Below are 13,331 nucleotides of genomic sequence, written 5' to 3' on the forward strand. Positions count from 1 at the left end.
ACTATGTGAGTTACACTTTTATTATAACTAATATCTCATGATACTCATGAAAACTATAGTTTCACAATGATGGTTTCAATGACCACAAATTTGGAGACTCGAGGATTTCGTAAGCTCTTTGCTGTTACAAATTTTACCACATCTAACAACTTTAAGGTTATCTTCCTATGGCATAATTGATTCTGGCCAAAATATGCCCAATTATGTATTCTGCCTAATTTGTAATTGTGGTTTTGACATCACAAAATCTATAATTATATAATTGTTATCTCTATCATATCTTTATTTATTGTAACAAAATATTGTATGCCAAAATCCATCTTGTACTACATACCAAATTAACTTCATTTACATGTTCAAAACATATATATTACCACACATTCTTCATCTTAGTTTTGATCAACAGCAAACAATAATATTCCATTCAACATAAAGTCTAGAAATTACAAAACTTAAACTACCAAATATTTAAATTTCATACTAAATTCAATAAAACTGCAAAACATCAGTCACAAACCTCACCAAGCAAAATCTTGAACAAAAGTAACTGCACTTTGCAATGACCACAACCTGAATTCCATATGTGTGACTTGGTTAAACGTTGATTATAAAATTCACCTTCTTCACGGTACTTCTCTTTCACAGTCAACTCACAAAGTGAATACCAAAGTTGTTCACCAAAAGGATTACCTTCAATTCTGTTTATCGGGTCTTTATTTCTTGCATCTGGACAAAATTTATAAAGAGGAATCAAATTGTCTACATCCGATATGTACCAGTACATATCCTCAAGCAAATGAACAATGTCTACTAACTTTGATTTAAGATCAACCATTCCAACAATATGAGACATTTCTTCAACAACCTGATCTTTTTCATATGGTCTGTACACCGCTCTAAAAAAGACAAAACTAAAATAAGATGGAAAATGATTACCGGAGAGAAAAGAGAGAGTTTGAATATTATGATCCACATTATTACGCATGAAAAGCATTCGAGCCGAGTTATAAAATAATGCTTGCTCAACTTCAAGAGAAATGGCAAAACGAATAAAGCCATGGAATTGGTCACGCCTAACTTGTAGATAATGATTATGGTACTGGTATAGAGCATCCCAATTGAGCTTCTGCAACATCTCTTTAACTTGGATTCGGCTTGCTTTGGTGAAATAGGCCATCAACAACTTTCCAAACATGTGAAAGCTATCAAGATCGTGTATTATGAATGCAAACAATATAGCCATAATATCAGTATCAATGCTGAAAATGTTAAAGTTTGCCATGATGTAGTGAAGATAGTGATTCGGTAATGAAGCAGAATTACAATGATAACTGATTATGATAAGGTCTAAATGCAACAGTTATATATGTAAAGGCGGACAAACTTGGAGTTCTCCAACTCTGTATTATATATTGAGTTCTACACATTTTTTATGAATGATATTACATCCAAATGAAAGATTCTGAGTTCTAGTATTTTAGATATTATTTTTAGATTTTTAAAAATTTATCTACTATTTATTTTTATTTAAATCAAATAAAACAATAAAAAAATTAAAAATAAATATTTGATAAAATTTTAAAAATCTAACAATATTATCAAAAATAGTAGAACTCAGAATCTTTCATTTAGATGTAATATCATTCATAAAAAATGTGTCAAACTTAATATATAATACTTTTAAGTATTTCGACTAAAGATATAGTGATATTTTTGATACAAATTTTTGAATGAGTGACTAATTTGAGTCATGTCAGACTCACTTGATATATTTGGATGTAATAACTGACCTATTTGATAATTAACCCCTATTTATAATAATAACTGATTTTTTTTTTACTAATTAAAGCTTACTTTAATTATGCCAGAATCCAGATTATGAAATTACTTTAACTATTCTGTGACAAACTGAAGCCGAGGGTTGTACAAATCGCTTTCCCTCTAAGGATTGGTTGAAAAACCGTTTATTTCCCCGTGAGAATGAGCATCAGGATTATCACGGCATATGCACGGGTAACATTAAAAAAGCAATTCGTGAATTTTATTGATGGTTAAATGTAAGAGTAGGATGCAACCATCAATTTTTGATGGAGCAATAATTCATCACTTCTCCATCAATTTTCAATAAATTTGATGATGATCATCAATTAGTGGGGTCTGCTTATCCTCTCGGAAAAATAAAGAAACAACCCAAACTCGATATCCTGGAGTTGTCAATGTTAAGTAAGCGGTCCTTTTAAAATCTTAAGTGATTATACTCTTTAACAGTCAATTCGATCCTCTTAGCTCATGTTGGCCCCATCTTGAAAGTTAAAATTTTGAAGCTTCGTAATTCAGGTTTAAATACGGTCATGTGCCCTCTTATTTCTTTTCTTGTTCGGATTTAACTAACTTATATCTTGACAAGTGAAAACTAAATCCGCCCTATACATTTAGAGGATTTCGCAATCTTACAACAATTAGCCTTTGGTATGTCGTATTCACTACCAATATGTCATTTGGGACTCAAGTACAGTACTTTAAATTGTTTTTTTGTGTTGGAATCGAACATCTGGAAATCCAACTTACTAATCACGGTAAAAATATTAAATACTTAAATATTGCAAGAGGTGAAGAAACGGAGGAGCGGTATGCTCTAGATTACAACCCTTATACCGACATAAAGAAAAGCTTCAACCTACGCAGGCTTCTTGGTGATATGCCTGGCATTGAAACTCTTAAGGCCAATGATATCAGCCTCTCGGTATAAGTTTATCAAATTAGCTTTCTTCATACTTTTGCGGCATGGATCTTTTGTGGCATGTATTATTACAAAACCATGCTAATATACAGAAATGTTGTTTGTCCTTTTAAACAGCTGTGGAATTAAGTAATATATATATATATCCATTGTTCATAACAATATACAGCTTACTCAACATACAACTGTCTGAAGTTAACTGTATGGAGCTGGTCTTGGATTTGCAAAACTCTCCCAAGGCCATATGCGCACCAAATTGCCATGACTAGAAAACCTCAAATCAATTACAGACTCGACAACTGGATTATGTAATAACAGTCTCATGTCTATAAATGCCGGCAAGAAAAGGCGGCGCTAGGGCAATTTTATTACTCCCTCCGTCCCGTTATACATTTTTTATTTTGACTTCTGACATTATTCATGGTAAGCGATTGACTATTAATTTACGTCTAATCTATAAAATCAAATATAGTCATGAGTGATCTTGTTTAATTCGTATTTATGAGTACTTTAATATAATGAAATTTTTATATTTAATACTAATACGAAATTAAAGATATTAACAATCAAAAGTGTGCATTGGCAAACGTGTTCAACACAAATAGGAAACGTTTTTAGGTACGGAGAGAGTACCTCGGCACAGTTGTATAGCAACATGAAAATTCCGCAGAGTTATGTGATTAAAGGTGCAAACGAGAACAAAATTGGACAACCACTTTGCAAGAAATGTTTCATGCTCTGATTACCTCTACTTAAGAAATATTTCATCCATGCAGAAGCACAGACATTTCCAACAGAATTTGTACAACATTTTTTCTGAGTTTTTTTAAGAAATTAAAATATAAACACATTCATCAGTAAAACTACTATTGTATCTGAAAACACACATGTTTGCAAGAAGCATAATTTACTCTCTGCTTAGTGTCTCTTATATATGCAGAAATATTGTAATGGAGAGTTAATTTACGATACATTCTTCTTGCAGCTAAACTTGGATAGACTGCTCGCAAAGATGTGGGAGGCAATGGGTCTCATCAGAATATATACTAAACCTCAGGGACAACAACCTGATTTCAAATCAGGTTTTCACTTTCATCCTGTTAAGATATAATTCCGAGTTAATGGAATTTTTGACTGTTATATACTCAAATTTGATCTGAACTTAGAATCATATTCTTACATAATTCAAGCTGTCAAGCTAACTTTTTGATTTAAGCAAGTTACCCAGCTCAAAGCCTCATACAAATCTGGGAAAATCTAAGATATCAGAGTAAACACTATTAGCAGTTTCGGTCATAAACGAAACCAGAGTAAAAAAGTGACAGATTGTATGTTATTTATCGACGGGGAAAAATTTGAAATAAATATCAAAGTTAATAAAAACTTGAGAGAATTGCCTTTTGCACTCCGTAACTTTGGTTCAAACACACTTTTATATACCTATTTTCAGAAATTGGAGTTCGCATCCCACTTGTTTAAAAACCCGATTCAACTTGCACCATTTTTTGCTAATCCCGTCAATTATTTAGCCTCATTTGTTGTCTTTCATAATATACTTTAATTTATTCTCGAAAAAAAAGATGAAATATATTATAGAAGACAACAATTAGGGCTGAATAATTAATGGGATTAGACAAAAAAAGTGCATGTTGAATCGGGTTTTAAAAAATATGGATGCAAAATTGCAATCTTGAAATTAGGTATATAAAAGTGAATATAGCCAAAATTAAGGGATATAGAATGCAATTTTCTCACAAATACTCCTACAAATATACTGTAGGAAGAGTTTATTGCTATTTTACAACTTTGTCTTGTCAAAGAAAATATTAGATTACATCCATACAGACTAAAGATGATGGTTCTAATGATAAAGATATTCATGTAAATCTGGATTCTCTAGTAATTTGGAAGCTGAATTTTTTTTTTCAAACGCAGCCAGCTAAATAAACAAGGATAGCCTCTACTACACAAAAGTATCTAATCACGAGGACTGCTGATCAACTCCTCCAAGATATTTTCACTACTGGGGATATTCTAGGGAACTGCAACAACTCTCGTTTAATCCTTAAGTACTCCCTAGAGTCATCCACTTTAGTGTCGTGCCTTAATTCCATTCTTCTGAGTGAAGGAGAAGATGCAAGCAAAAGCTTTATTAAAAGGAGCCCGACCCTTGAACCCATAATATTACGTATGATCACCTTTTGTAGTTGGTTTAGAGTTACATCCGCACAATCTGGTGATTCCAAATATTGCTCAGCTGTTAAATTTACGTTTCTCCCATAGTTCATGTGACGAACCTGCATTATACACTGCATCGTGAGTTGAAATCAAGAATAAATTATCAGTTGGCGCCTCATCTAAGTTCCATCAAAATATTAACAATTAATCAACAATTTTGTACCAGGACTCACCAATTTTATCTCAAGTCGTTTCAAAATAGGCGTACTTCTGAGCAAGCATAAAGCATTTAAAATCACATTCATGTCATCATCAAATGCCACATTATATAATTTCAGAGTCTTCAAGTTCTCCATTGTTGAGGTAAGATGGTTGTGTGAAGTTAAACCCGGATCCAAAAACTATATATATACAGTTTTAAGGTCAGAACGTAAGAGACATATATTAATTGAAAGAAGCAATAAAAACTAATTGAACTTTTACCGAGAGGCTGATGGCATTGACTTTAAGAGTTTCAATGCTAGGCATATTGCCAAGAAGCCTGCGCGCCTGCGCAGATTGAAGCTTTTCTTTATGTCGGTAAATGGGTTGTAATCCAGAGCATAACGCTTCTCCATTTTAACATCTCTTCCAATATTTAAGTATCTAATATTTCTACCGTGATTTGTAAGTTGGATGTCCAGATGTTCAATTCTAGAACAAAACAACAATCTAAATTTCTGTACTTGAGTCCCAAATGACATATTGGTTTTAAATATGACACACCAAAGGGTAATTTTTGTAAGATTACGAAATCCTCTAAATTTATTGGGAGGATTCAGTTTCCAGTTGTCAAGAAATAAACTAGTTAAGTCCGAACAAGAGAAGAAATAAGAGGGCATATTACTGGAGCGACTTGGATGTTGATTACGAAGATCTAAAACCTTAACCCCTTTCTCAGCCAATTGCTTGATCCACAAACAAAAATATGGAGTGTCACCAAGATACGAATAAGCTGGAATCGACAAAAAAAATGTCAAGATGGGCCCAACATGACCTAAAAGGATCAAATTGACAACTCGAAGGTACTGAAGTTTAACTGCTTCTTTGTTATTCATGGAGGATATGAATTGATTCATAGACTGCTCTACCAGAAGTATATTGGGATAGGTTTCCCAGATATTCTTCCAAGTTTTTGACAGAATACTTGTTCTTGCAGCATCGCATATAAGCATGCGATCTAGTATATTATCTATTAAGTGTCTAGGCAAATTGCTGATCCTGTCGTCAATGCATTCGTCATCACGTTTCCTTTTAGCATCAGGGGTCATCTTCTCAGCTAGACAGCAACAACAGTAACTGAAACATGAATTGACTAAATTGGATATTCACATTACATAACGAATATATAAACACAGAGCGCAAAGAGATAGCTCTAGTATTTAGATTTATTTTTTGTCGATTCTGGATACATTTTTATGATACTCTTTTGTAGGAGGTAGAAGTCTAATTATTAAAACGGTTTTTCTACCAAGAACACACAAGCTCTCAAATGTGATTGGTTCGTAATGATACAATGGACCCCTGTGTGCCCAACAATCACACCAATAAGAAAAAGTCACAACATAAAAATAGTACGAAAGTAAGCGGATATTATAAATTCACAAGTCTAATTATTGTAAAAGAAATACTTATTAGGTTACAAATTCACAAATGAAATTATACCTCTGTCTGAAATACTTCTATCTCTTGTGTTACTCTGATAGTTTGTTGCACGGATCTTCTTTACAACTGCTTACTTATATCTCTCTTATTACGACTGCTTGTAATAAAATCTATTTGGGAGTTCTCTAGTGCAGTTTTCTGCGAGCAGAGGTGAAGAATTTGACCAGCGTGTGTTAAAATTAGGGTTTTATATACTAGTTTGACAACCGCGAGGCTGAGGTTATAACAAAAAAACCATACAACATGTGATGGATTTTTCACCCATTTTAATATTGGTTTTTCTATGACACAATAACCATGCACAACACCTTATTTTTATTAGTGGGATTAATTTTAATTTTAATAAACTCCCTACATTCACACCCATCTTATCAATAAAAATAAGATAAATAAGTTTGTGTTTTTTACTAAACAAAGCAAGGCAGATTAGTTTGTCCGTTTACCAATAAAAAAAGGGAAATGAGTTTTTGCTTACCGTGAGAAAATTTTGTTTTAATATTGTAAAATTGACCTCTGATCCTCCATAAGAAAATTTTGATTTTACATTTGGTCACCTTATTTGATTATGTACCATTTCATATATATATATATATATATATATATATATATATATGGGCTACTCCAATAAAAACCTTTTTTAAAATAAAAACTACAAACCTGCAGCCCAGCCCAAATAAAAGCAACCCAAACAAAAAAAACATATCGGCCCATATAACTACAAAACAATTGGATAATTAATTTATCTTTAAGTTGAGATAAAAGGAAACTATACATACATATTACACACAAAACAGTTACATCGTCTTCATCCCTCTAAACTGCTCAAAATCGACAATCATTTCTTAGTTTCTAAGCACAAATTGTGTTGAAAGACATAATATTCTAGTGATTGATACTAAACGAAGAGGAGATCAAAGTTTCTTCAGAATTTGTACTCCTCGTGTACGGAAACAACAAAAAACACAATTAAAGGTAAATTAGTGTAAATTTTTTATTGATATAGTGATATTTTACTTATAATCAACTTTGTTGTTACATTTACACATAGTTTAACTGATGCATGTTGATATTTTCATGTTTTTTGTGTTTTTCACTAATTACTGTTTAGGTGCTAACTAATAATCTTAATATGTTCTTCAAACAGCTTTTAATTAGCGATTTTATCATTATTGAAAGGATAAAATGGCTAGGACTAGAGGAGGTATGTGAAGTTAGGGTTTTATACTTTTTTGATAAAATTTGTTGAACTTTTAATGATTTCATTTGTTTTACAAATGTTAATTGTATAATTATGCATGTGTAGTTGTTTTATGTAATTTTGATGTTTTTTTGATATTTTTTAGTTTTATGCCTACTTTAATGATTACGCTACCGGTTTTTAGTCTTTAAGCATAATTTAATCATGTTAGGCTATAAATTGATCATTAAGTATGTTACGATAAAGATTTTTAGATGTTGAAATTTTTTAATTTAAATGCTAGTCTCGCAAACTTGTACAATACAATATTTCGTGTTAGTAACACTGTTCAAATGTATGCAAATGTAAGGCTTGGAAACTCTTCTCTGTATAAAGAATATTAAATTTAAAGCCTCTTTGATCGCACAGCCTGATGGTATTTAATTATGTATATAGTTACCAATGTCGAATGTTTAATGATGTCGAGGTGTTGTAGTTTAGATAATAAACTACAAAAGATCCCTCTATGATAATATAGTTGCAGAAGGGGACTTAACTATATCTCACTATTCAGTTTTAGCTAATATCTGACTTTTCAATGAGAGATTGAAGCAAAACAAGTAAAATACAATGGCTCACATATCTATTCAATTGGTAGGCATCACAAATTTTTTTTAGAACAATCACCAAAATATGTATTCCTATTTACTAAATTCATATGTACCAATCATTTGTTACTATATACTTATTTTCAACATGTTTCCTAATAATATTACATTCTGGATATACTTATTTTAAACATGTTTGCTTATTTTCAACATGTTTACTATATACTTTGGTTTCAATCACAAGCTATAGAGTATTGTCAATAAATTCAGGACAATCCATGAATTTAGAGTATATGTATCAAAAGAATGTGTTTCTTAAAATTAGTTCAAGTTAAATTCTGGTTCTTATATGAGTTGCTTGGTACTAGATGTCATGATACAACTCTTGACCATAAGTTGACCACAACTTAACCACAAGTTGCTTACACGCAAGTCATAGTGTTGCATAGATTGTTCAGGGGGTCTTGAAGATAAGAATTCGATTGGGTCTTGACTACTTCTTTTTTGTTTGAATACCTGGAGGTTTGTTCTTCTGTATTTCTTGATTTGGCAAACCTAAGTAAATGTCCTATTGTAGTTGATCTTTTTTGACGGCTGTTAAATCCACTTGCTGTTGGATTGCTCAATTTTGGTTATCAGTGGACGGAAGAAGAGGCGTCTAATGTTACATAAGTTAAATATGCAAATAGTGGAGCACTGTATGACACCATCTCCTTGTCCATGGACTTTTATTCTAGAATATGTGCTGATATTTTAGGAAATGAGGAGGAAATCTACTTCTTGAATAGACAAGGGGCTGATTACTTTAAATTAAATTAAATTTGATATTCCCACTACAAGTTGTGCTCCTGTTATAGTATCTAGGAGCCAGGAGCCACAGAGGCCTTCAAAAATGTTGAGTTCTTGTTTTGTTGGGCGAGTATGGGATTTTGAGTTGCTTGCTAATGTAACATTTATGCTTACTAAAGGTGTCTGACAGAAATGGAAGAGCAGGGTGATTCCAATATGTTAATCTGGATAGAGATAGATTGCAAAGGAAGAACTAGCCTATTCATGTGTAATGGATTATCTTTTAGGATAAAGATAGATTGCAAAGGAAGAACTAGCCTATTCATGTGTAATGGATTATCTTTTAGCACACAAATCGTTTACGTCGTCATCCTAGTGAAAATTTGAAGTCAGTAGAAGCTGATGCCATGGTAGAAAAAATAAGATATAACTAGATCTTCACAGACAAGGCGATATGTATAAAGGTTATGGGAGTATTCTCGAAGCCAAATTACAGCTTATTATTTTTGTTATTTAAAGCATTGATCATGTGAGGAAACTTACTTATGAAAATTACCATGGTGTAAATATGTATGTCAAAGGAACCAATTGAGACATTCATGTGTAGCCTATGCACAAATATTAACTGTTATGCTATAATATAATAATGTTGCTTATTTACCACATGTTAGTGCTAATAATGAAATTATAGATTATAAACTATAGTTTTATTACAATTACATTGGTTAACTATATTAATAATTGCCTCTGTTATGGTATGTTGTGTTGTATATAGCCCTGTTATGGTATATTGTATATTGATTCATAGATGATATAAATTTAGGTGGAGCAAATATAAATTATAAAATTTCTATGCCTCTTCAATTTCATTTGAAAAGATTAACTATACTTAAAACCTATAGTTTAAAAAAAAATTGATATTGTAGTACTAATTGCCCTGTTCTGGTAAGTTGTGTAATATACTGTCTGAAAATAATAAATTACCACCTATTTTAGTTGTTTTTTTGTTGTGTTGTACAGGACTATCTTCAGTAACACCAAGACGCAGTTCAAGAATTAAACATCTAAGTTAGCCAAAAAAAAGAAACAATGATCTCACACCTGAGTTTATTAATTTAGAAGATTTTACTGACAGCGATATGGAACAAGGTATAATGAAAAACTTTATTTCTTCTTTGCTAACATAATTATCATATTATCTATTTTAAAATAATGCAGGACAACATACAAGAACTCCTCCAAGCACTCCTCCAAGATCAAGTTTGAGAAAGTTCTATAGAAGAGCAAACAACAAATTTAAAGAAACTGCAGGAAGACCGCATGATTATAACGTATGTAATATATTAGTGGCATACTTTAAAAATCTTAATAAATATATGAATTAAAGATTTTTTTCCAAACAGAAAGAAGATGAAACAGTCGAAGAACAAACAAGATACAAGGAAATACGTGAAATGGAGGTTGATCATCCTGAAGAAGAACAACATAATACAAATGAACAAGAGCAAACAAATGAAATGGTGGATGATCATTTCCAAGAAGAAGAAAGACCAAATGAAGAGGAAGAACCTAGCAAAAAACAAAAAACTACAAAGTGGAAGAGGAAGGCATTTAAGCAGGTATAAATCTATTACTTCTTTCACAAATTTAGTCTATATATAAATCAAAAATGTTGTCCTCTTCTTAGTTGAAAACTAGTGTTTAGGACCACTAATCAAAGGTAAAATAAAAAAAGTACAACAATCACTAAAATTTGTATTCATATTTACTAAAATCATATGTACCAATCACTAATTTGTATTTCATTAGTTTCATTTTAAAAATTGGCTTCTCTATATTGGAATGTAAATATTCTTTATATTCAAATATAAAGAATATATTTAATGTACTTTAGGGAGGGGGTGGATTTTTATTGTTCCGGCAGGGGGAAATATAAGGACGACGAGCTGATAAAATGGTATTCACATACTTGTCATTGTTTGTGTACTTGAAAGTTTTGAATCATTCGGAGAGTATTATTGTATTAGAAAGAAGGACGAAAATCCTTATGTCTATATTCAGCTGTCGGATTGATTATAGAATTAACATTAAGCATATTTGCTTATGACGTACAAAGTTATGAATTAATGTCAAGTTGGTGTTGTGATATCAGTTAAGAATTAGAACGAAACTTATTTATTTGTAAATTAGCATGCAATCTAATCAAATTTAGTCATTACTGAAGTCCGGGTCTCAGACTTGGTGAATCAACTTAAAAGCATGGATATGTTGTTTTATAGCTCTAGAATTAATGTTTTTTCTTACTTTCTTAATGTTCTTTTTTATCTAATTAGGATAACAATGAAAATGAGGAAACAATGATAAAAAAGCCGAATGTCAGATTTACAACAAAGAAAAATATAAAATTTCAGACTGAGGTAACATATCATATTCTTGTTTGTATGTGTAATAAAGCATATATAATTATAATGTCCTGAATAATTCATAACATATTTTTTTTGAAATTGATCAAGGAAATTGAACCTGCCAAACATATTAACAAACCGAAACAAGAAATAAAAATCAGAAATTCTCCTAGGTTATTGAGTGAAATGCTTTACTATCTTACACAAGATCAGACGAATTGGGTTGAAGATTCTGGATTTCAACCACTCCTAGAATTCTGTTTGGAGATGATTTCGTCAAAGTTGGCTTATAACATCTTTCAAATTTTTGACGCCAACAGTGTATGTCTAAAACTGAAACACAAGGATATCTAGATCACAGAAGAAGATGTTTTTGATGTATCTGGCCTGCCATTTAGTGGAGAGTCAATAATATTAGGAACAATTGACATGTACAAAAATAGAATAGATGAATGGTTACAACAATTCCCAGCTGACAAACGGGAGCATATTACAACTGGAATGGTGGTGCAGGTTATGAAGGGTCAAGGATTGACCACAAATTTTAAACTCAATTTCTTAATTGTGCTGTCAAATGTTCTTTGTGGAACACCCACCAACTCCTACGTTGACAGGCAACTACTTAGATTATATGGTAATCTTGATGAATGCTACAAATATAATTGGGAAGAGTATCTGTTAAACTACCTAGTAGCTGCAACCGACAGTTGGAATAACACAACATCAATTTTCTTCAGAGGCTCGTTGATCTTTCTTGCTGTAAGTAAACTCCATTCAATTACTTTAAAATTCATAAATTGTTACTTTTCTTTTTTGCAGATCTACTACAAAAATAAGTTATTAATTAAATTCTCGTGTCACTTATATGCAGATGTTATACGTTGATCGAGTCCAACACAAAGGAATCAAATTGGTAGATAGAAAGTTTCCATCTTACAAGGATTGGAGTGAAGATATTTTAAAACAAAGACAAATAATTGAAGTGTCAAATGGAGTTTTTAGAGTTGGTGCTGTTCAAATGCCACTAAGAGATTATTTGTCAAAACAAACTGTGAAAAATGTATGAATTCAGTGCCTTTCAAATTTATTTAAATACATATTCTGTAAAATGAATATGCATAACATTTTTTTTATAACTTTAACTACAAGGATGTCAAGGAGCAAGAAACGTACACTCAAGACAACAATAACAATGAAGATGGTAATCATAACAATGCTGATTGGCGTTCATGGAATGATCAAGAAAATGAGACCATTGTTAATGATTGGGAGCAGGAAAATGATTGGGAAGGAAGACAAAATAAACCTGAAGAAGAACAAAGGCCATTACAATGACAAAATGAAGTGGAAACTGTTGGGTTTCGAAGGCATAAAACGCAGCGGATAAACGTAAATAAAACAAAAATTTCGAAACCCAAAAACAGGATCCATGTATAATTATGGGCAGATTATGGAGATAACGAATCATACCTTTCAAGAGCTTAACTTTCACGAACTCAACGGAGATCCTAGCTATCATGCTTTGTGTCTACCTCTCGGCGAAACACCTCTATGGTATCCACACGAGCACCTTCAAGAACGTCTCACGAACTTGACTACGAAATGGATGTACTAGCCTCCTTCTTGACGATCTGAATTGCCTCTGTCTCTCTTTGCTACTAGGGTTTTCTCAAAAACGTACAAGCCTCTTTAACCTATCATTATGTATTTATAATGGTTGATTAAAAAGG

General features: G+C 31.9%; 1 protein-coding gene across 1 annotated transcript; it reads right to left on the reverse strand.

The window, feature by feature from the left end:
• Positions 1-5,397: 5,397 nt before the first annotated feature.
• LOC141717126 (F-box/FBD/LRR-repeat protein At1g13570-like) lies at positions 5,398-6,228 on the reverse strand. Its single transcript, XM_074519236.1, has one exon. It carries the CDS (start codon positions 6,226-6,228, stop codon positions 5,398-5,400), a length of 831 nt encoding a protein of 276 aa, XP_074375337.1.
• Between the last annotated feature and the right edge of the window lie 7,103 nt (positions 6,229-13,331).

This window comes from Apium graveolens, chromosome 4, assembly GCF_009905375.1.
Source record: "Apium graveolens cultivar Ventura chromosome 4, ASM990537v1, whole genome shotgun sequence".
NCBI classification, from domain to species: Eukaryota; Viridiplantae; Streptophyta; class Magnoliopsida; order Apiales; family Apiaceae; genus Apium; species Apium graveolens.